The 25,101-nt window shown below is 45.4% G+C and overlaps 1 protein-coding gene across 2 annotated transcripts in view; it reads left to right on the top strand.

Annotated features, from left to right (window-relative positions):
• The window catches only part of ALG9 (ALG9 alpha-1,2-mannosyltransferase), an 85,571-nt gene extending 61,300 nt beyond the window's left edge, over positions 1-24,271 (top strand). The window contains exons 14-15 of one of the 2 annotated variants that reach the window (XM_073657134.1): positions 4,546-4,673; positions 20,014-24,271. In XM_073657134.1, coding sequence (XP_073513235.1) covers positions 4,546-4,673; positions 20,014-20,137 — 252 coding nt within the window. In that variant the 3' untranslated portion in view covers positions 20,138-24,271. The remainder of the gene's footprint in view (positions 1-4,545; positions 4,674-20,013) is intronic. The other variant, XM_073657133.1, reaches the window with a different exon arrangement.
• Positions 24,272-25,101: the final 830 nt, after the last annotated feature.

Genomic DNA, 25,101 nt, shown 5'->3' on the forward strand with positions numbered 1-25,101 from the left:
TGTTCACAATTGGATTATTTCTTGTTTTCTTTCGCTCCGACTGTTTAAAATTGCCAAAGCTATTAAAAGAAGTCACCAGAAGCCAGAAAGCTTGGAAAGCTGCAAAATGGGATGAAGACTTGGTCTCCAAATTGAATGTAATTGCTTCTTCACATCACGCAGGTTCTCCTTTTGTGCTGATCTCGGCTCGGTGCAGCCGAGTAATTCAGGCATGTGATTTATTTCTTCTGAGCCCTGCGTGAGACATATTTATAGGGAAGATAATATCCCCGGCTGGAAATGGCCTCCGTGACGTCAATCCTCAGTTTGTTTTGTCCCTTGGAGAAGCGTCCCGCTTGCACACACTGCCTCGCTTTGTGTCTAACCTGCCGCCGTGTAGATGCTGTTTTGGGAACGGACATGGGGAGGTGGAATGGTCAGTGACACGCCAAATCCAAGAGAATGAGACTCCTCTAGCAAAATGGCAAATTGCGATTTCAGAAAACGTGTTCTGCTTGGAAAACGTTGCATCGGCTGACAAAACGCACAAGGACGGCATTGTCCTTCCTCACACTAATGCACTGGACACTTGGACGTGGGTGCAAAAATCGAGCTAGCATGAAGGGGCAACCCAACGTATGTTTTTGGGGTAAACAAGGATTCAAATCTTTTCCCTTTTGTCTATGGTAATATAAATGCAGATTTCTTTGATTTAGCAGATAAATGCGTTGGTAGCGATCTGCGCAGGGTCTCTGACCCTTATTCAAAAATTGGTAGATCTGCACAATCTCTTCATCCACCATATACTGCAACTTCTAATTTTTGCCTCATAGGTGGCGCTTTCTATGCATCATGGATGACTGGGGGTTACTGTTGAGACCCCCACCTGCTGTAGGAAGACTTATAGGTTATAAAAAGGGAGGAAGAAAGTTGGATCTCCAATACCATTATATCCAGCCCTTATACAAGCACCAACCACTGGATATTTAGCCAAACCATTTTCTTCTCCAAAAAAGGAAAAGCCCCTCCCCCCATCTCATCCACAAATAGTAGGGTACAGTTTGGCTGGTTAAGAAGCTCTTGACGGAGATCTAGAAGAAACTGTCTGAAGCAAGAGTGTCTCCCCAACCTTCTCAGGAGGTCTCACCCAGCCAACCAGTCCCTTGTTCTGCACTGATGAGGGGCATGAACCCCAAAATAGCTGCTTTCAGTTGGGTGCTCTTTACTTTTGGAGAAGACTTTGGTTTGGCTAAATATCCCTCATTAAATGGTCAGATATGGACTTAAAAATGTACAATCCTATATGTTCTATCCTTGCACTTTTTGATCCTCCCAGTACTTTTGCTTCCTGACCCCCTGGAAAGACTTTTTCCAGTTCTCTGAAGAGCAGGTGTGCATCCCGTGTTGGCTGGAGCGGTCATCTGTATGCAGCCCTGAGCTACTTTCCCTCATTTCCCTACAATGCATTGCAAAAGTTGGGTTACAGCAGCTGTTTCAGAGCGAGCATAGCTGCTGTAACCCAGCTTTCCCACTGCGCAAAACAAACAAATATGCAAGCTAAATAAAGATGGGGTGGGAGACAGTAGACGTTTAAAATCAGTCCTAGGGAGGAGGATTAGAACTGGGCAGCTTAATCTGTTGTGAAAGATGAACCGTAAATTGAACGACTGATATAAACAAATCCAGACCAGGTAACAGTTCAGCCAAGTTCCTACTCCGTGCTGAGGTCCTGTGTCTGGGCAGGAGCCCCCCCCCCAATGGGAATGAGGCTTGTGAGGACAGCCCCCCCAATTCCTGTAATTCGTCTTGTCTGTAACTATAGACAGATCAATCTTGACAGCAGGCAGTAGCTCAGATGGGAGACACTTAGCCGTCATACATATTGGGCAATTTTTCATCTTAAAAAAATAATTTTTGGTAATATTTTATTGCACTTTTGTTCGTGGCTCCATTGACAATCTAATAACCATAAGTTTGCAGAAAGGACAGAGCAGTCATCAAGAAAATTACTGGTGTACGTTGTATCTGGAATCTATGCCAGCCGGGGTTCCAAAGTTTCCTGAACCCAAATTGAGCGTGTGTCTTTTTAATAAACTTGGCACACTTTACCTCAGGGGTGCGGTAGGTATATGAAATCCCAATATTTCGTGTTTTGCCCAATGAACCTTGGATTCAGCAGTCGCGTAACCGTAATCCCTCAGCCGCTGATAATTTCTCCGGGTTCAGAGGGAACAGATTACATGATACATCAGAGCAGATCGTGCCGAGGTTTCGCCCGAGGAGATTGTAAGGAGATAATTGGGAATTTATTGTTTCAAGCAGAACTCTTTACTCCGGACCCTCACGGCTTCTGGAATGATGATCATTTCTTCCATCTCGTTGGCTCTTACTTCCCGCGAGTTCTTCTTTGTCTTCCATCTACCAGCAAGCCAATTATTTTGTTGTTTTGTGCCCATTATAACTTGTGCTGTCTTTCCCCGGAAGCGTCCTTGTAGGTTATGACTTAACTGTTTAGTAGCCGCTCGCATTACTTACGGCGCGCTTACCCATGTCTACACAACAATCCGCGCAGAGCTTTCCAGCGTGACATTATTGGATGCTGTGTGGCCTTTGCCGGTGACGATGCCCTGAATGCGGCAGCGAATTTCTTCTGTAGAGCGGCAAGAAACATAATGAGTTGATATACAGGGATTGTCTCCCACGTGCTAAACATTGTAGAGGCTTACACAAGTTATTAACCATTTAATGGGGTTTCTATCCCTTATCCTAAGAACTGGTAACTTATAGATTGGTGGTGATCGGCAGAACAGGGAACTTTTATTCCCCTCATTCCCGACCACCACTCCATTCACTATCCATGGGACTGCTACTTTTGTCGGCGTGGCGATTGGGCATGTGCACTGCCTGGCGCCACTGTAAGTCCAGGGGCTCACGTGTGATATATTTGCTAGACATGTTTCCTTATTCCTTGTGGTTTATCTTACTTTCGATCAATATTTTTCTGCCAAAACGTTCGTGCAGTTTGGCATCTTATAAAGACAGACTGTTACTTGCCATACTTTTTTTTTTTTTTCTTTTTCCCCTGGTCCCCAGTGTAAATGCCGCTGTTCTCCTGAATCCGGCATTGTTTTCTTTTGTTCCTGTGCCGATCCATTCCTGAGATATGGATTCTTCATTCCCTATATAGAAATTTAGTCTCTTTCACCAAGCAGGCGTGATCCTCAGCGGCTGCTCTGTGCGGGCGCGGTCCTCGGCGGCTGCTCTGTGCGGGCGCGGTCCTCGGCGGCTGCTCTGTGCGGGCGCGGTCCTCGGCGGCTGCTCTGTGCGGGCGCGGTCCTCGGCGGCTGCTCTGTGCGGGCGCGGTCCTCGGCGGCTGCTCTGTGCGGGCGCGGTCCTCGGCGGCTGCTCTGTGCGGGCGCGGTCCTCGGCGGCTGCTCTGTGCGGGCGCGGTCCTCGGCGGCTGCTCTGTGCGGGCGCGGTCCTCGGCGGCTGCTCTGTGCGGGCGCGGTCCTCAGTTGGGACTTTTAACTGTTCTTCATGGGCGTCTTCTTGAGAAACAACGCCCAGTTGGATAAAATTACTACATTTATATCCTGGGAAGAAATGGCCATATCTCAGGGACGGAGAGGCGCAGGGAGAAAAGAAAATTGTTACTGGAATCAGCAGAACAGCGGCATTTTGCACCAAATGAAAAAAGATACATATTTACAACAAGCTGTAATTCATTTTTTAGACACCACTCAAAACTGTTTATTTAATAAGTATCTAAGCCACATAATAAATCTGCTGCTGATCGTTTAGTAGATCGCACCCATCGTCTCCAAGAAGGTGCCAACTTCTCTGCCCCCTGGCACTCGATGATGTACTTGGTGCACTCACGTCCTGGCAGTCGGTGCTCGTACGTCTTGCAGATGACATTCGTCTTTATCAGGAATCTTTATACTCTCGGCTAAATCAACAACTGATCTGTTATCTTGGAAGAGCTGACGTTCTCCCTGTCGCTGCCTGAGAACGATCGGTGTTTGAGCTTTGTCTATTTTTTTATTTTCTATCTGAAGACAGACAAGGCGAGAGCGTCCTCATCCGTCACGCTTCATTTAGAGGATAATTTGTTGCTTCGTCTTCAGGTTTATAGACATCAGAGTCGTCGTTTATAGGAGACGGTCTGATTAATCCCAGGAACTGATGATGGTTTGTCACGTTCCCCCGAGACCCGGATTACTCCGCTCCCGAGGATTTATGATGACGCCGGAACAACATCCTTGTCTAAATTGATATTACTTATTACTGTTCATATAAATTGTCATCAAAGGAAGAAATATCCGCTGCGTTCACCTTCAAAGTCCACAAAAACTAAAAACTTTACTAAAGGCTAAAATATAATGCAAGAAGTAAATTTTTCTGGGCTACAGACGATGGCCGCTTGGGGTGCACAGTGCATTTTTTTTTTGCAGGTCCTGACTGAATAATCCAATTAAAACCTCACTTTTAGGCCATGTTCACACGTTCAGTGTTTGGTGAGTTTTTGCTGCAGTGTAATGAATGTCGCCCTTTGTTTTTTTGTAGGTGGACATTGCCAAGTGTCACTATTTGGTTGATTTAGATACGGCAACTAAGACGGCACGGGAGCCGCGGTACTCCGCAAAGGAAGAGTGGACGGTTATAGCTTATAAGCCATTCCTGGATGCTTCAAGGTAAGAACATCTGGGAGAAACCACCATGCCAGAAGCGGCAAAAACTAGAATAGTCGTGGCCCTTTACTTTAGATTTTATGGTCAAAAATTTGCAAAATTTGTTGCATGCGGCACATGAGCAAAGCTTTTCGCTTTTTATCCCCAGCGCTGGCACTTATCTAAAAAGTGGGTGTGAAGATTAGCAAAAGGGCATAGCCTGGCAGTATGCAGAAAACTGTGGTACATTGCAGCTGAGATCTACAGCAGCTTATGGATGGTATAGCCTTCATTTTTTTGGCACACGGGTAACCCATGGCCCGAGACAACCAGACTGGGGTTTTGTACCCCAGTGTCTATAAAGGCAGGTTCCTCCTAATGAACGTGACGCATCTTTCAGATGCAAGAAATGTGCTGCAGTCTGTGTCGGATTTTACGCCACCTTTGAGGCGTAAACTATGATGAGCATGTGGGTTGTGGTTGTGCTCAACCTCACCCCGTTCTCGCAAAACACTGGCTCCTTTCCCAAAAGTTGCCAGGTTTGGTGTAAAAATTAAGATATTTCAAATTGTTTTCAGCCTCAATTCTGGTGCAGACTGATGAATCGGGGTCCAATAAATCTTTTCCTCTCCATGACTGGCTGTTAAATCTATGCAATTCCTGAAAATGAACATACTTGTGGGCATCACACGGTGATGGGGATGTGGAGCCATTCAGAGGTAGCAAAGACAGCCAAGATTATTATTATTATTATTATTATTATTATTTATTATTATAGCGCCATTTATTCCATGGCACTTTACATGTGAAGAAGGGGTATACATACAAGAACAATTACAATAATCTTGAACAAAACGTGACGGCGACTGGTACAGGAGGAGCGAGGACCCTGCCCTTGAGGGCTCACAGTCTACAAGGGATGGGTGAGGATACAGTAGGTGAGGGTAGAGCTGGTCGTGCAGCGGTATTGGTGGAGTGGTGGTTGCTGCAGGTTGTAGGCTTGTCGGAAGAGGTGGGTATTCAGGCTTTTTTTGAAGGTTTCCACAGTCGACGAGAGTCTGATGTGTTGGGGTAGAGAGTTCCAGAGTAGGGGGGAAGCACGGGAGAAATCTTGTATGCGATTGTGGGAGGAGGAGATTAGAGGGGAGTAGAGAAGGAGACCTTGTGAGGATCGCAGGTTGCGTGCGGGTATGTAGCGGGAGACTAGGTCAGAGATATATGGAGGAGACAGGTTGTGAATGGCTTTGTATGTCATGGTTAGAGTTTTGAACTGGAGTGTCTAGGCAATGGGGAGCCAGTGAAGAGATTGACAGAGAGGAGAGGCCGGGGAATAGCTGGGGAACAGGTGGATTAGTCGGGCTGCAGCGTTTAGGATGGATTGGAGGGGTGTGAGCGTGTTGGAAGGGAGGCCACAGAGCAGGAGGTTGCAGTAGTCAAGGCGGGAGATGATGAGGGCATTCACTAGTGTTTTTGCGGATTCATGGTTGAGGAATGTACGGATCCGGGAGATTTTGAGTTTGAGTCGGCAGGAAGTGGAAAGGGCTTGGATATGTGGTTTGAAGGAGAGTTCAGAGTCCAGGGTTACCCTAAGGCAGCGAGCCTAAGGGACTGCGGAGAGTGGGCAGCCATTGACTATGATGGATAGGTCAGTTGGGGGGGTTGAATGAGATGGCGGAAAGATGATGAATTCTGTTTTGTCCATGTTAAGTTTTAGAAATCTATCAGAGAAGAAGGATGAAATAACAGACAGACATTGTGGGATTTTGGTTAGTAAGGAGGTAATATCGGGTCCAGAGAGGTAGATCTGTGCGTCATCAGCATAGAGGTGATAATGAAAGCCATGAGACTCTATGAGCTGTCCCAGGCCTAAGGTGTAGATGGAGAAGAGCAGGGGTCCTAGAACTGAACCTTGGGGGACACCGACAGATAGGGGGCGAGATGAGGAGGTGGTCTGTGAGTGAGAGACACTGAATGTCCTGTCTGTTAGGTATGAGGAGATCCAGGATAGAGCCAAGTCTGTGATGCCGAGAGATGAGAGAGTTTGTAGTAAGAGGGAATGGTCCACTGTGTCGAAGGCAGATGACAGGTCTAGGAGGAGGAGGACAGAGTAGTGTCGCTTAGATTTGGCGGTTAGTAGGTCGTTGGTGACTTTAGTCAGTGCAGTTTCAGTAGAATGGTGTGGTCGGAAACCAGATTGTAGGCAGTCGAAGAGGGAGCAGGAGGAGAGGTGGGAGTACAGCTCAGAATGGACGTGTTGTTCCAGTAGTTTTGAGGCATAGGGGAGAAGTGATATGGGGCGATAGCTAGTCAGAGAGGATGGGTCAAGGGAGGGCTTTTTGAGGATGGGTGTGATTGAGGCATGTTTGAAGCATGAGGGGAAGACACCAGTTGTTAGTGACAGGTTGAAGAGGTGGGCTAGGGGTGGGATGAAGATAGTGGTAAGGTTTGGGATGAGGTGGGACGGGATTGGGTCAAGTTTACAGGTGGTGAGGTGTGATTTGGAGAGTAAAGAGGAAAGTTGATCTTCCGTAATGGTGGAGAATGTGGTTTTGGAGGAGGAGTGTTGAGTAGGTGTGGGGAGGGGCTGAGGGGGCTTTAGGCAAAAGCTTTGTCTGTTGGTGTCAATCTTCTGCTTGAAGAATGAGGCAAAGTCTTCGGCTGGAATAAGAGGAGAGGGAGGAGGCACTGGGGGACGGAGGAGAGAATTGAAGGTGTTGAATAGTTGTTTAGGGTTGTGAGACAGGGAGGATATGAGAGATGAGAAGTATGTGTGTTTTGCTGCAGTGAGTGTGGACTTGAAGGTAGTGAGGGACTGTTTGAATGCGATGAAGTGCTCATTGGAGTGGGACCTTTTCAATCTACGCTCAGCAACCCTGGAGGGCCATCGCAGTTCTTTAGTTAGGCTGGTGTGCCAGGGTTGTCTGTTGATTGTGCGAGCTTTGGTATGTGTGAGGGGGGGCGACTGAATTGAGAGCTACAGCTGTTGTGGTGTTGTATAAAGTGGCAGCAACATCTGCATCATGTAAGGATCTAATGTCTGTAAGAGGGAGAAGGGATTCAGAGAGTGAGTGTAGGTCAAGGTGTTTGAGATTTCTGCGAGGGTATGCAAGTTTGTGGAGTGGGGATTGTTGCCCTGGAGAGGAGAGGGTAGAGAATGTAAGTAGGTTGTGGTCAGAGAGAGGGAGAGGTGAGTTAGAGAGGTTAGATAGGGAACAGAGGTGGGTGAAGATGAGGTCCAGCGTGTGGCCGTCTTCGTGGGTGGGTGTGGAAGACCACTGGGTAAGACCGAAGGAGGAAGTGAGGGATAGAAGCTTAGAGGCAGCTGAGAGGGAAGTATCAATGGGGATGTTGAAGTCGCTCATGAGGATAGTGGGGATGTCAACGGAGAGGAAATGAAGTAGCCAAGTGGTGAAGTGGTCAAAGAAAGTGGTGGCTGATCCTGGGGGGCGGTAGATGACAGCCAGTTGGAGGTTGGAGGGGCAGTAGATGCGCACGCAGTGCACTTCAAAAGAGGGGAGAGTATTTGAGGGTGGCAGTGGGATATGGGTGAAGGAGCAGTTATCTGAGACGAGGAAACCTATTCCTCCTCCGTGCTTGCTGGTGGGGCGGGGGGTATGGGAGAGGTGGAATCCGCCATACGAAAGTGCAGCAGGAGAGGCCGTGTCGGAGGGGGTGGGCCAGGTTTCAGTGATGCGGAGGAAGGAAAGCTTGTTAGTGATGAAGAGATCTTGTAGGAAAGTTTGTTGCAGACAGAGCGAGCGTTCCATAGAGCTCCTGTTAGAGGGACTAGGGAAGCTGGGGCTGGGCGGATGGGTATAAGGTTAGAAGGGTTACGAGAGTTTGGAATAGATCATGGGTAGGAGGTGGAAGTGATTGTAGGGATGTGGTGAGGAGGGCCGGGATGTGGAGAGATGTCGCCGGCAGTGAGGAGGAGCAGAGAAAGCGTTAGTAGGTGGGAGCAGGAGAGGGCATGAGGTGGCTGTCTGTTTGGAGGCAAAGGATTGCATGTTGCGGAATAGCTCTGAGGAAGAGGTGAGATGGGTGGGAAGAATGGAGGGAGAGATGAAGAATTCGTTACCAGGTGTAGGGATTAGGGGTGGTTGGAAAAGGTGAAGGATTAAGGGGGTGAGAGTGAAAACAAACACAAACATTGTTTACTGTGTCTTAGTATCCAGTTACCTTCAGTTCACTTCAGTTCCCTTCAGGATTAATTCATGTTTCTCACACTTCAGCTAATGGCCACACTTAAGGTGATGGAAACAGACTAAAGTCTGACACAGACTCCTGGCCCACAATATATTTATAACAGAATGCATTCAGCTGTGAACCAGAGGGGAGTGGTCTGTGCTCATCTTGATCAGCTGATTAAGGCTGAACCAGATGCTGGATACTCAAAGGTTGAGTAAACAAGGTCATAAATGAAAGTGGGGGGTAGCTGGTGTAACTTGAAGAACGTACCATTTTTAAATAGGAGCAGAGAGGTATAGAGAAGTCTGCAAGGAAATCAGGATGGGAAAGTTGGGTCACGTACCATTAGCAGATAGGAGCAGAGAGGTATAGCGAAATCTGCAAGGAAATCAGATTGGAGATAACTCCGATCTCTTGACATTCAGACTGGGGTTAATGTGGACCATGACTTCTCGCTGACTGCATACATAGGTTGGGGGCTCCTACTTGCCAACCCATGAGCCCCCGGCATCTCCACCTCAAGTAGTAAAAAGGCATCCTCAGGCTTTTCAGTAACTCCGGGATCTGCCGTTTAGTACGCCTACATTAGACTTTGCCAGTGTTAAGCCTCAAAGCCGAGTGCCACCTCCGCCAGTCCTATAGACAATGAATGGCGCAGTGGCGCACATGTCTCCGATGTAGCATTACGGGTGTATTTTAGATTGGCGACAACTTTTCATAATTGGAGTATTAATCCCTTATTGCAATGATGCCAATGGAGACTCCAACTAATCCTGCAAAAACAAAATTATTCGAACGGCTACAAAAAGTTTAGACTTTCTCCCGGTGTCGGTTTTATCACGGCATCACACAAGATATTAATAGGGACGGCATTGCACGGCTGAACGCTTCTGTTTTCCCCAAACCTGTTCTCTCCATAAAAGGCACCTTAACATATCTCTTCTCTGACGGAGATAGCCGCAGAAAGTTATCATGCCTTACTGTCACCGTAGACTTATCTATCCCCCCAAGGACGTCATTAAAAGCAAAGCCGTCACCTCCCCCCTCTCGTACGCTTTTTTTTTCCTGTCTTCACTTGCGTCATTAGCAGCCCCTCAGGTGGAAAGGACAGGATTCACAGTGCCAAGGTTAGGACATTATCATCCATTACATATGTGCGTCCCAATACGTAGACGGCTCCGCGTTCTCCTCCAGAGATCAGACACTAGTGGGGTTTTTTTTTTCTTTGCTTTCTAGTCCCAAGGGCTCATGGAAATAAAAAAAAAAAAAAAAAAAGCGCTTGGCTCAGCACGGCAGTCATTGTTCTGCTGCCATTTGTCAGGTTAAGTCATGCGCATTGACGTCAAAGCCAATGTCTCCACTTAGGCCAGGATGTGAGGCTGACGGCTTTTCGGCTGCAAGGATTCCATCAGTCCCCCTGCTTCACTCCATACGGCCGCGTGCAGCGCTAACTAGCCAGATTAATTCATTTTCTCTGCCTTGTTGCAGCCCAGGGCTTTTCATTACTACAATAGAGAGAGAAAAAAAAAAAAAGTTTATGACCGTAATAATTTGTGCCATATTTTTCTACGCCCCACTGTGCACGGCCTATGGCTTGTAAATCTGTATCTGGATTTAATGAACTCGAGGCATTGTGTAGCCCCCTGTAAGAAGAAATCGCATCACGAGCAGCAGGAGCCAATGATAGAAGCCATGAATGCCTTCATATATATAGATATATGTTTAATATATAGCTGCTAAAATCAATCCTGCTCAAGACTAGACTGTCGGCTTACTGGGGGATTAGATTACAACTGCTTATGGAAGTCTACGGAGATATAAGTTGTGAAGAGCAGACTGAGAGGCAAACAGATGGTACTGCTTTCTAGTAATGTTTCTTATCCCAGTGTTGGATTCACATCTACACTGCTCAGGACTGCGGTATCATGTCCTCCATTCTGCTGCTTTCTAGTAAGTGTTTCTTATCCCAGTGTTGGATTCACATCTACACTGCTCAGGACTGCGGTATCATGTCCTCCATTCTGCTGCTTTCTAGTAAGTGTTTCTTATCCCAGTGTTGGATTCACATCTACACTGCTCGGGACTGCGGTATCATGTCCTCCATTCTGCTGCTTTCTAGTAAGTGTTTCTTATCCCAGTGTTGGATTCACATCTACACTGCTCACTACTGCTGTATAATGTCCTCCATGCTGCTGCTACTTTCTAGGAAATCATTATTTCACTCCAATGCTGGATTCACAGTTACACTGCTCAGTAATACTGAAAAATGTCCATGCTGCTACTGCTTCTAAACAGAGCAGGAATTTCTCATGTCTGTGTGCTGTGCATGGGAGACATCATAGCAACTGATCTCCACTCTCTAGCTCAGAGACGACTGAAAATTGAGAAAGACCTGCAGCTGGAAAAATGCAGGATACAAAATGACAGGTACGCTTTAAAGAGTATCCGTCATTCTAATTCTTTTTTAATAAATCAATAGTACACATGAAAATAAGAAATGTAGTAATATATCTGATCAGAGAAATCTACTTCCTGCGCCTCCTGGACTGATAATTCATTTCATAGGTAAAATCTGTATTCATTGAAGATAGATTTTTCTATTACTGAGATAGCAGAGGATAGTTGGTGCTTTTAAAATTCTATGCAGGGGGAGGAGATAGTGGAGCACACAGGCATTCTCCTGGAATGATAGTTACAGTTCTCCATAGAACATTATAAGCACCAGCTTTCATCCCCTATCTCCGTTATGGGAAAATCTGTATTTAATGAAGACACATTTAACTCATCAATTGAGAATAATCATCGGGCTGCGCAGGGAGCTATGAGTCTCTTCACTATACAGTGAGCGTGGCACATTGACAGCCTTCTCTGCAGCGTGCATGCTCAGCCAAAGAGGCATGCTCAGCCGAGCAGGCATTGTGCAAGTGTCCTATGATATCTGCCGGGTGTAGGATGTTTGCTTCGGGCAATAATACCGCCTGTTGTGCGGAGGTGGAGAGGCGCTGCAGAAGCTCTTTAAGAGCTGCATCGCTCCAAAGGCTTTGAAGTGAACATTTGTGAAAACACCAGTGTATTCAGACCACAATCGGGTCCCAAGCAGTGTGAAATCTAATATTCCTATAGTCAGCAGTGAGCCGAGCAGTAAAGAGAAGTGGGCGAGCTTCCCCTCGTAGCAGGTGATTAGCGAGCCTGGCGCTCACCTCCCCAGCTAGCGCTGTCGGGGCGCACACCACCGCTAATAGGATTGGGTTGTAGACTGCGCCGGTCCGGTCAAAACACAAACCAGCAGATATTAATATGTGAAAATGGGATTAGCACACATTCCGGGGTCACATTGATTGCGGCTAATGAGCGCGGCTGCAGCTGTGCCAGCTGATGCTATAATGAGCTGCAACGCCAGCGACTTCTTGGATACCTCTGCTCGTTTCAAGTCTTATTATTAAAGAGAACCTCTCTGGCTCCTTTTACTACTGACACTAGTGATACGGCTGCATAGGTCCTAGTACAGCAATAAAAATGATACTTGTCTTGTAGTAACCCGATGTGCCAGCGCTGAGAAATCAAGCTTTTAAGCCACATGCATATTAGCTTTAAACCCAATGGGGCTGATGTACTTGCCATGAAAATCCATGTCGGAATGACTGTGTAAGATGATCGTTTTATGATTCCTGCTAAAGAGTGATGATAGATCTCCTATGTATTCAGTCTCTGTCCACCCTACCGAACAGCTGCAGCTTGTACTGAGCTATGTGAGATTGCAGGGAGGAGGGACACTGAGGAGCTGTTGCTCAGGTTAAGTAGGCGGAGATTGAGTTTTCACAAAGCCATTTTAATAGGGATTTTCAAAGTAAATACACCAGCCTCATCTGGTCTAACAGATTTTCTCTATATATATTTTTTTAATATAATGAATACAGTTTGTATTGTGAAATCTCGTGACCGATTACCTTTTAATGAGCCTTGCACCATGGCTGGGGATCTTAAGATTTATTTGACTGGTCTTATACCCCTCAAATCTGTGTCAAATGCATCTCATTCAGCCGGCCGCACCCTACTGTTCACTGATGAGGGGCAAACACCCCAAAACAGCTGTGTGTAGATGGGTGTGACTTGGCTTGCATCGCTGTGTCCTCTAGGTGGCACTCTTTCCTCCTGGAGCTGGTTTGCACGGAGTCCATAAATGAAACCCACCCAGATTGCAACCAGGGACCCCAGCACTGCAAGTGCAAGCTACGGAGGCTGTGTGCAGCGACGGCGAGATTCTGCATTAAACCTCGGATTGTCCTACAATTACCTTTTGTTGCTCACACTGATAACTTAGGCCATTACCCCCCCCCAAACAAGCGGACACGTGCGCCCGAAGCCGGCAAGTTCAATTAACGTATGAGAGCCGCTATCAGGGAGAATCGAGCCGTAAAAAGTGTGTGAAGTGGGTCCCACGGCGGCGCGGCAGCGTCATTAAGTGCACTTCAGCTCCTCTTTGATGATGATTTTTATCGCGTCGGCTCGATGCTGAGGGATCACTGTCAATAAACTCAAAAGTTTAACACGTGGATATTGATCCAGCGCCGCTCCCCGGAGACCCCTCCAAACTGAATTCATCCAGTACAACTTGGTTTCACATTTTCCCTAGCCACAAGTCTACTTAGTGGCATCTCCCAAGAATTGCTCAGTAGATCCCGGATTTGTATTTTTCTGCATATTTTGGATGCAAATCCCAGAAAAGTATAAAAGCAATAAATCCATCTTGATCTGCACCATTATTCCTACCAAAATGCTGGCGTAAAGGGAACGTATCATCAGAAAAGGATCTGTTCTTTACATCAGGTTTTAGTGTTGCATTTATTTTTTTTACTGTAAATGTTGGCAATCAGCCTTATTAAAACACAATTGGCAATCTTGCAGTTTTCACACTGGTCACTATGACTATTTATACTCATATTTCCTGTCCTCTAAGGAAGAGTTTTCAGCAGTTTCCTAATCAGAGGCAGGACAGGTAATACCGCTATATACAGCTAACAACACAGGATCCACCATTCACAATAGGTGATGTCACAGCTCACCTCCTCCCCCTCCTGTACAATCACTGATAACACCTCTATATACAGCAGATATCACCTATTGTGAGTGGTGGATCCTGTGTTGTCACAGCTCACCTCCTCCTCCTCCTGTACAATGACTGATAACATCTCTATATATAGTAGATAACACAAGATCCACCATTCACAATAGGTGGTGTCACAGCTCACCTCCTCCTCCTCCTGTACAATGACTGATAACATCTCTATATACAGTAGATAACACAGGATCCACCATTCACAATAGGTGGTGTCACCGCTCACCTCCTCCTCCTGTACAATGACTGATAACATCTCTATATACAGTAGATAACACAGGATCCACCATTCACAGTAGGTGATGTCACAGCTCACCTCCTCCTCCCTTCACATGGATTTTTGCACACGCTCATTAGATGCTTCAATACATAATATAGACTCAGTCTGCTCATTGCTGATGTCTTGTTTTTATTTTTATGAAATATTGTGATACGAAAAAATAACATTGCATTTGACCTTTGAATAATGTTATGTTCTGATGACACATTGCTTTTATAAGGTTTCTATCATCTTGTTCAATGATTAAAATTGCAAGGTGCTCGTAAAAACCAGCAACTTATGATTTTTGATTCTCTATTGTTCAGCTCGTTACCTCGGTTACTGGTCACCGCTGCAGTCTGTCAGCAGTGGCCGGTCTGCTAGTCAGGGAGCACAGTGATTACAAGCTCTTTATTTTAGAACTTGTAAGTACTGGGCTGTTGTTGGCCAGGTTACTAGATTTAGACATTTTCAGTGCATCTGCCCTCCTGTCTCTGCTTGCAACGCAAGAGCTCACGCGCCGGCAGCACACTCGTAAACCTAGATGACTGGATATTTCAAGAACTGCATAAATTTATACTACAAGTAACAATAAGAAACTTTTGTACCTTATCAGCTTTTTCCTCCATTTATGAGCCACTTCTTCTCCCCTTGCATCCTGAGCCCCAATGGGGACAGGATGACAGTCTATAAAGCGCTATGGGACATGTTGGCACTTTATATGCAAGCAGAATAAACAGTAATAAAATAAGTGCCGAAATCTGTCATACCTGAGACAGGACCGACGGCCAGATCACTGAGAGGTCAGATTACAGCTGCCCATTGAAGTCTGTGGGGAGGAGAGAAGCAGAGAAGCAGGTAGACGAAATACGGATGGTTCTGTTGTTTCCTAGTAAGCGTTTTATCTCATCCCTGTGCTGGTATCCTGCTACAAATGAAATGCTAGATCAGAAACATGAGCGTACAGACACAGAAAAACACACAGCGTGCTGCTGCTTTCTAGTCAGTGTTTTATCTCGCCTCAATGCTGAATTAACAGCCACACTGCTAAGTACTGCTAGATAATCTCCTCAATGCTGATGCTTTTTAGTAGGTGTTTTATCTTGCCTCAGACCTGCATTCAAATCTGCAGTGCTGTATAATCTCCCCCATGCTGTTGCTTTCTAGTAAAGTGTTTTATCTTGCCTCAGAGCTGGATTCACATCTACACTGCTCAGTACTGCTGTATAATATCCTCCATGCTGCTGCTTTCCAGTGGGTGTTTTATTTCACCTCCGAGCTGGATTCACATCTACACTGCTGTATAATCGCCTCCATGCTGTTGCTTTCTAGTAGGTGTTTTATCTTGCCTCAGAGCTGGATTCACATCTACACTGCTCAGTTCTGCTGTATAATCTCCATGCTGCTGCTGCTTCTGAACATGGGCTACATGGAGACAGAAGAGCAGGAATCCCTCATGTTTGCGAGTTGGGACCTTGGCCCCATTCACATTTCTGAAGCTGATCTGCTACTGAAAAAAAAAAACAGACCCGTCTTTCTCATTTCAATCTTGCCCTCTAAACGGGATCTGTCCGCTCCACTGACTGGTCTGTGTTTACAACCACTTGCAATTCCCATAATAAAAAATTGTTTTAGATCTCTGCATTGTATCATTCCTCTGTTGCACCACCTGGAAATGTATTGGACAGCGTGATGGCCGCCGTACACCTTAATGTTGGCCGAATCCTCCCGTTTTTAGCTGGACGGGCGACAGATCAGGTTGGGAAAGAGAAGTTTTGGGCAGGTTAGAGGTGTCCAACAGCGGCTTTCTCTGCTCTCCCCATTGAAACAATGTGCTCGCTCAGCCGTGCACATGTATGGGGGGAGTCCGGAGAGCGAACATTCGGCCTACTGCTATATGAGGGGCATGGGTCCTTTTAGTGTTTGGATTCATTCCCTTTTGACCAAAAGTAATGGTCACATCAAATTGTGAATTTGGTAAATCCTAATTTACCAGGAGGTGCAATAGAGGAATGGTACAATGCAAAATTAAAAATGCATCCATAATATGGCATCCAAACCGTGCGCCTACCATACAGTATGGTGACCTCTTTGGAAGACCTAATGATGCATCTAGGCTTTGATGGCGTCAGTAAGGTTTTCTCTGAGCGGCGAGCGGAGCGCACAAGCATTCGAGGTTTTGTGCATTGACATCAGTCAGCGATGCACTAATATATATGGTGTGTGTTACTCATAGCCCCTTCAGCATTAAACCATAAGACACACGTCTGCAGACGGCCCATGCTTCATTAATCACTTGTCACAGTCGGGCTCCCTCCCAGGCTTTGTGCTGCAGCACCACAAGATGCCCCTGCGTTCTCCAGCCTCTGCAGGCAGCTGCGCTCCCTAATCCCTTCTGACGCACTTGCTTACGTACACTCGTTCCATGGAGGAGACAAACTCTTACTCTAGGCTGCTCTCAGCAGAAAAAAATAAAAGCCGTCCTCACATCAGACAGATTTAACCTCTAGTTTTGCTCCGTTGCTGGAATTTTGCGTTAATTTCCGAAAGTGACCTCCGTTTCCAAGCGCTACTTTCAGAGACTTTAGGAACTGATGCTCTGCAGATTTTCTGCAGCGGTAAAATTCTTACCAAATTGTGCATTAATTTTTTGGGGCTTAGAAATGCTGCCAATTTCACCCCTCTCCCCTGCGTTGCAATAGGCAACAAAAAGTCATCAATTGCTGCAGATTTAAAATCCTGGTCCGTTTTTGGTTTTGAATGAGATTCTGGAAAAAATTCCGTCCACCGTGCTGGGACTGTGAAACAGCGTAGTCTCCGCACTCCATTCCAAGGCTGTAAATCCTCAGCGTATCTGTCTTGTGGCAACATAGCCTTAAATATAGCGGCGGAGGATTAATTAAAGGGTTAGTAGCTAGTTTGTAAATTATGAATGAAGCAGAGATTGAACTCACAAATCGCAGCTCCAGAGCTTATATATGAAACTGCAAAGGGTTCCCAGGTATCTCTGATAGCCCCATGGAGATTGAGCTCACAAACGGCTCCAGAAATTGTGTATGAGACTGCAAAAGAGACCCCAGGTATTTCCAATTGACCCATGGAGATCGAGCTCACAAACCACAGCTCCAGAAATTGTGTACGAGACTGCAGAAGGCATGCCAGGTATTCCCAATTGACTCATGGAGTTAGAGCTCACAAACGGCTCCAGAAATTGTGTATGAGATTGCAGAAGAGACCACAGGTATTTCCAATTGACCAATGGAGATCAAGCTCACAAATAACAGCTTCAGAAATTGTGTAGGAGACTGCAGAAGGCACCCCAGGTATTCCTAATTGACCCATGGAGATCGAGCTCACAAACCACAGCTCCAGAAATTGTGTATGAGACTGCAGAAGGGTTCCCAGGTATCTACGATAGCCCCGTAGAGATCAAGCTCACAAACCACAGCTCCAGAAATTGCGTATGAGACTGCAGAAGAGACCCCCGGTATTTTCAATTGACCCCTGGAGATCGAGCTCACAAACCACAGCTCCAGAAATTGTGTTTGATACTGCAGAAGAGACCCCCGGTATTTCCAATTGACCCCTGGAGATCAAGCTCACAAACCACAGCTCCAAAAATTGTGTTTGAGACCGCAGAAGAGACCCCAGGTATTTGCAATTGACCCAAGGATATCGAGCTCAGAAACCGCAGCACTAGAAATTGTATTAGACTGCAGAAGGGACCAGATGCATCTCTGATAGCCCCATGGAGATCGAGCTCACAGCTCCTGCAGTTGTGTATGAGACTGCGGAAGGAACCCCAGATATCTCCAGTTGACGCATTGAGATCAATCTTTTGAACCGCAGCTCCAGAAATTGCATGAGACTGCAGAAGGGAGCTGACGTACTCCACTTTCTCTGCCAGCCCCATGGACAATGAGTGGAGCTGTGGTATGTATGTTTGACCTCCATTCCATCTGTTTTCAGGATCATTGGGGGTCCCAGTGGTCAGACCACCAACAATCAATAAGTTTTTATCTGGTCAACAGCCTGTATCTGCAGCACGACGACAGAGTACAGACTGCCATAAGCAATGTCTGTATTCTTTCACAAGCAGTTTTGTAAATACCCCTCATACGCACATTAGGGAACTGTTTAGACAATCTCCTTATATCAAATGGCTTCAAAATGTATCTTTAAGGTCCCTTTTTATTGCATTTTGTGTTTATTACATATTCACTTTTTTTTTTTTTTTTTTTTTTTTTAAGCTTTTCTCGAGCAACTAGAACAGGGTAAAGAGACTTTAAATGTCATCTGTTGGCCAGAAGCTGTGCAGCATAGAAAAGGTTAATGACGGAGGTGATTCGGCAGGCACAGCGGCCCGACTTGATCCTCTGGGGGGTTTTCATAGAGCTCCATTGACGTCAGGTCCTGTACCGTCGGAGATGAGCTCCTGATACTCGGAGATGGTAATTGAATTAGAGAGCAGCCACCTAATTACAGCGAGCAGACACTTCATTGTCAGGAACCATTTCATTACAGATAAGGCGAGAGCTCGGATTTCAGCAGATCATGGAGGGGACGGTTCTGCTCCCGGCTATGACACACTCTTCTCTTGCGTAATTGGTCTCATGAGACGCAACTACTCCAACCACCCCGGCTCCTTGGCAGAGCTGTAGACATTACCGGAGATATATCGGTCTTTCTTCGCCTTATCGTGAGGATGGTAGGAGGCGTTTCGTTGAAGATTACCGGGATAATATAAGATTTATGACTTTTTACTGCAAAAGAGACAGGGCTTATAGTGGAATCAAAAGTTTACAAAATTGGCTTGTGATCATCTCCATCATAAGGAAGTTGTAAATCTAACCTACAATGTCCAATGTCACCGGCCCTCCATGGAGAAATATCGTAGCTGCTCATCTGCAAAACTTAGTTTTACATTATGCAACTATCTAATATTCTTCAGGTGCCATGATCTTCAGCTGTGAGCACTGGGCAAGGCAAGTCCTTTTCCAGTTTGTGTCCAACACCTTGTTAGAGATAAAAGCCAACCCTTTCGAGGAGGCCAAAATAGATGTTGACCTCCAATGGCCAGTCCCGGCAGGTCCTCTTCTTGTTTGTGTCCAACACCTTGTTAGAGACAAAAGCCAACCCATTCGAGAAGACCATGACAAATGTTTACCTCCAATGTCTAGTCCCGGCATCTCCTCTTCCAGTTTGTGTTTGATACTGCACAGTGAATCGGTACATGATCGGAGCTGTATATGAAGGAAGCTGGCTGAGTGCTCATTTCAAGAGCTCAGCCAGCACCCTTCTTTGTAGAAACCAATATATAGTGGGGAAGCAGGGTGGCTCAGTCGTTAATACTGTTGCTTTGAGGTCGTGGGTTCAAATCCCACTAAAGACAACCTCTTCAAAGAGTTTGTATGTTCTCCCTGTGTTTGCGTGGGTTTCCTCCCACAATCTAAAGATATAATGATAGGGAATTCAGAGAATTTCAGCACAGTCTGTACTATGTGGCAGCTGTATTAAGGCGGTCTTCTCTTCTACCGCCGGCATCCTGGGTGTCTCTTGCACTTACGAGGTCTAGCAACTGGTGGGTTTCACATGTCAAGGGGCCTAGTGGATACGACCAGCATGCTGGATGCAGAAGACTGCTATGGTTCGGTCCTCCATGACAGCTGGAATAAGTCGGTCTTCACTTCTGCATCCAGCGTCCTGCTGTTCTTTTTGCTCAACCCCACTCTTTAATTACTTTTGTCTCCTGGAGTATTTTTATTCTGATTTGTGTTAACCGTCTCCTCATCCTTTTTCAGGTCTTCCAAACTGTTTCGAGCCTTTTTCGTCCCGTTTGTATCCAGTTGGCACACAACATACTGCAATTATACCATTCTGAAGGCCCGTCGGCCCAAGCAGATTAAGAAGAAGAACTTGGGATAAGAAAAGTCCCGGTGTTACTGTGAGATGTCCTAATGTTCTCCTGTTCCAGCCATGGGACCTTTCATGGTGGATATGTTTGGTCAATATATCCGAACCCTGTGGCTTCCTGACTGTATAGAACGGTCATACAATATGTTCTGCACAAAGAAGTTATACACAGATATGAATTTTGGTGCCTTCACCGGGAATTGTGAAGGCTGTCTCCATTCCTGATAGGGGTGTACATATGATAAATGACATATTCCGTGTTGTCCATCAGCCCATGTGTATATAAGTCTGACGTCTGTCCATGGGGGTAGGAGGAGAGCTCTTGGATCTACCTGCTACGGGATTTTTTTTTGGGGGGGGTGGGTATCTGAAGAGTTCTTGTCATCTTCACTGGAGCTTGGACATTTCTTCTCAGGTTGGGATTGTTCCTTATCTGGAAGATCCCCACCAATTGATCATCTCATTTACCTTGGTCATTTCCACAGGGGGCTGTTATGTGTGTTTGGTCTGTGCGAGTTGTATGAAGAATGTTTCGTCAGTGTTTTACATCCAAAATTGGATTAGTCCATAAACTGGATTTGGTTTTGCCATATCTCATCTCAACTTTGTTGAAATTGACGTCTGCCGATTTTCTGCGATGCATGGAGCAAAATCGATTTTAATGTGGATTTGTAGCAGAAAATTTATACATGCAAGGGAAATATTGCTTCAGATTTCCTGGCCAAAAAGATGCAGATTTTCTGCACATTCCACCCGGTGCATCGTCCACTTCTGACTCTACATCTCTTCGGTTCACAAGAAGGTCGACTCCACTCGCCCCATCCTCCGTTTTGTGCCTGTGTTTGGCACAACCTGGGTCCATGAATGAATGCTCCATAGATTGCACACAGCAACAATCAAGGCTTATAAAATTATACTGTTTTTTTTTTGTTGTTTTTTTTTTTTATTCGTTTGCATCCTAAAATGCAAAATTCTCAACTTTCGAAATCATCCTAGTTAAAAAATTTGCCAGGATTTTGCTTATATTGTGAGCTAGCTAGCTGCTCTGCAAATTGTGACCCTAAATCTCTGCACTGTACCTGGTCCTGACTGCTCCTTCTGCTCCCCCCATCCCTTCTCTCTGTGTTAGGGTACGTTCAGACAGCTGTTGTAAAACTCGGTCCAGTCAGATCCACAAATTGCGGAGGTGACTGGTTCCATGTGCTCATCAGATGGGTGCAGGAGCGGCCTACTGTTTACATGACCTTGTCGCATGTGGAAATTGAATAAGGCTCTCACACACTGCGTTATCTTTTTCAAATGTACTTTAAGTCTTTGCCAAGCTGGACAGGGGAAAGCATTCAAGTTATCAGGGTGGGCAGATCACTCAGACTGAAGAAAAAGAACAGTGTGCAATGCTTCTTAAGATGTAGAAGTGGAAATCACTTGAGGAAAGAAGCTGTACATTGGAGCTAGTGACGACTGAACATACCAAGACACCTGATCACTCAGGCTGTAGCTAGGGAGGACAGTGCATGATGCTTCTCGAGATGTAGAAAGGTAAATCACTTGAGGAATGAAGCTGTGCTGAGAGCTAGTGACAACTTCAACATACCTATCCACTCATGCTGTAGCTAGGGAGGACAAGGCTAGTGCATGAAAGCTAGTGACAACTACAACATACCTGAACACTTGATCACTCAGGCTGTAACTAGGGTGGACAGTGTGCGATGCTTCTCGAGGTGTGGAAAGGTAAATCACTTGAGGAATGAAGCTGTACTGAGAGCTAGTGGAGATCACAACACACCTGAATGCCTGATCACTCAGGCTGTGGATAGGGAGGAAAATTCTGGATGCTTTTTAGGATGTAACAGTGGAAAATCACCTTGAGGAAAGAAGCTGTGCTGAGCTAGTGCATGAGAGCTAGTGAACACACAAACCTTATATTCAGCATGTATTACAGACAGACACAAATCCACATGGAAAAAAAAGTCATAAACCAGGAGCAGATTGACAAATGCCAATGAAGGGGTCTGAAATTGAGTAAAAGAAGATAGTCTACAATCTATCACTTAGTGACACTTTTTTGTCCAACACTATGTAAAAAATAACTTTTTCCATGTGAAAGTCGATCGTTGATTTGCCAACTTATTGTGTTGCGCGTAACTAATGGACTACATCATTGAAACCACTCGTCACTTAGGGGTTGTAGTAGCAATAGTCTGTTATTTCTTTTGTGAGCACCACAATTTGGGAGCTGAAAAAAACCCAAAAAAACTTCTAAAGGTTGGGTTAATCCATGGTTCATATTTGGGTGAATTACAGATTTCTTGTTCTTGTTTTTCTGAATGAAGGTGTTTTACGCTATATTCATCGATGGTCGGCGTCGGCTCGGCTCCCAGCTTTACTACACAAGCTTTTCCCGCAGTTGTGTAATGTTGATTGGACTTATCCCGAAAATAATAAATAGGGATTTATGAAGAAGTGGGTTATGTTATTCATGCTGACGTTTGGTGTTCTCCATCAGCATCACAACTGATACAGATCTGATCTAAGTTGGACAACAGTCTACCTACATTTTATTTTTTAGTATGACCGCAAATGTATTGATGTGAGAAAGGATAACTATAACATTATTTTATGTGGTTGGGTCTTAAAAATGGTACAAATGAAGTGATTTTTGTGCAATACACTGTAGGCTCATCAACATGGTGGACTTAAGACCCTCAAATAAAACCCGACGATTTCAGGGGAACCATCTAATGGGTATGTATATGAGGACCTTCCGATTCCTCAACAGATGATGTCATGAGACAGAAAGATCAGGCATGTTGAATTACAAAACTAATCCTTCTATTTAGCCGGAAGATGAACCTTTCTCAAAAAGGTCTCCCCATTGATAGGACATGCGTATTCAGTCGAGCCAAGCATGCAGATGTATATAAAGTATATAAAAAATGTGTATGGGAGAGTTGGGAGAGAACGGTTGGCCAAATAATACCTTCTGTCAAGTGCTTATTGGGTAATTTAAAGGGGTTGTCCATTTATCAATTATCCAGAAGATGGGTGAACAGTTGGAAGTGCATCGGGGAATTTTGTCCTAGTTACAAAATGGTACAGCAGCCGGACGCCTGACCGTATCTTCATTCATTCAGCTTTCTCTGGAGGCTCAAAAGCATAGCTCAGCAGCCCCATCGGGAAGGTATGGAGCAGTGGTGGAGCATGCACACGGCCGGGGGTAAAAGTTACCCATTCTGCCGATCGGTGAAGATCCCAACCGTCAGAGCCTCACCGATAAATAAGTTATCACCAACTATCCTGTGCGTAGGTGTTAGCTTGTTTTTATTGGACAAACTCTTTAATTACAGACTGGTTTACACTGTAATGATCTGGAATTCTGACTTGTGTTCTTGAATTGTATTTCTGTTAATATTGTGTAATATATGGCTGCCATACACAACCGGATTCTGGTCTGATGAAAAAAAGATAAGTTAATAACTTGGTTCTATCTGGGAAACATGAGTCCGCCTGTTCAACCGTGACAAAAGTTGATGAACAAACAATCTTTCTAGCTGACCGTCACCATCTGGACGTTGGGAATTTTTTCGATGTCTAGTCGGGTGAACGTTCTTCCATTCTTAGAACGATCTTTGGTCCATAAACGATATTTCATCTTTTGCCCGGTGTCATCGAATACTTTATGGTCTGGTTGGACATCTGGTCCGATCGACATGGACTAAAATATTTGTGGCTGCGTTGGCGAAACAAACGTTCACCAGACAATCAACCACCAACCTTCTTCTGGTGGCCACACGCTTTATACGTGTTGGTTGATTGTTCCATCAAAACCGTACACATTTTAGTTGATATTGTCAAGTATTGATGCTCCAAGCAGCCATACATATTCGATGGCACTGGAAGAGCAAGGAATGACCTTTTACTTGTAGGAAACATTTTTTGCAGCATGAACAATCGGTTGTGTAGCGAAAATATTTTTAAAGACCAACCATGAGGTCATGTCTTAATTAAATTCCTCCCGAATCAGTTATTTTCATCAACTTTAGTCTGTACGGGGGCAAATTTGCTTGAAGTGGAAATTGTGAAGATCAACCGTGACTATTGAGGTTTCTTCCCATTCAAAACCAAGACCAGATTCTTCTTCAAGGTGTTCAATCGTTCTTATCATGTCTCTTTCTCTGTATTTTTTTTTTTCATAAAGGTACATCTCATTTCTGTGTGATCTGATTTTTTTTCTGTTGCCAAAAATACTGGACTTATTTAGTTATACACTGCTCAAAAAAATAAAGGGAACACTCAAATAACACATCCTAGATCTGAATGAATGAAATATTCTCATTGAATACTTTGTTCTGTACAAAGTTGAATGTGCTGACAACAAAATCACACAAAAATCATCAATGGAAATCAAATTTATTAACCAATGGAGGCCTGGATTTGGAGTCACCCCCAAAATTAAAGTGGAAAAACACACTACATGCTGATCCAACTTTAATGTAATGACCTTAAAACAAGTCAAAATGAGGCTCAGTATTGGGTGTGGCCTCCACGTGCCTGTATGACCTCCCTACAACGCCTGGGCATGCTCCTGATGAGATTGCGGATGGTCTCCTGTGGGATCTCCTCCCAGACCTGGACTAAAGCATCCGCCAACTCCTGGACAGTCTGTGGTGCAACATGACGTTGGTGGATGGAGCGAAACATGATGTCCCAGATGTGCTCAATCGGATTCAGGTCTGGGGAACGGGCGGGCCAGTCCATAGCTTCAATGCCTTCATCTTGCAGGAACTGCTGACACACTCCAGCCACATGAGGTCTGGCATTGTCCTGCATTAGGAGGAACCCAGGGCCAACCACACCAGCATATTTTCTCACAAGGGGTCTGAGGATCCCATCTCAGTACCTAATGGCAGTCAGGCTACCTCTGGCGAGCACATGGAGGGCTGTGCGGCCCTCCAAAGAAATGCCACCCCACACCA

This window comes from Phyllobates terribilis, unplaced genomic scaffold, assembly GCF_046119375.1.
Source record: "Phyllobates terribilis strain yellow unplaced genomic scaffold, ASM4611937v1 Scaffold_12__6_contigs__length_324123572, whole genome shotgun sequence".
Classification (NCBI taxonomy): Eukaryota; Metazoa; Chordata; class Amphibia; order Anura; family Dendrobatidae; genus Phyllobates; species Phyllobates terribilis.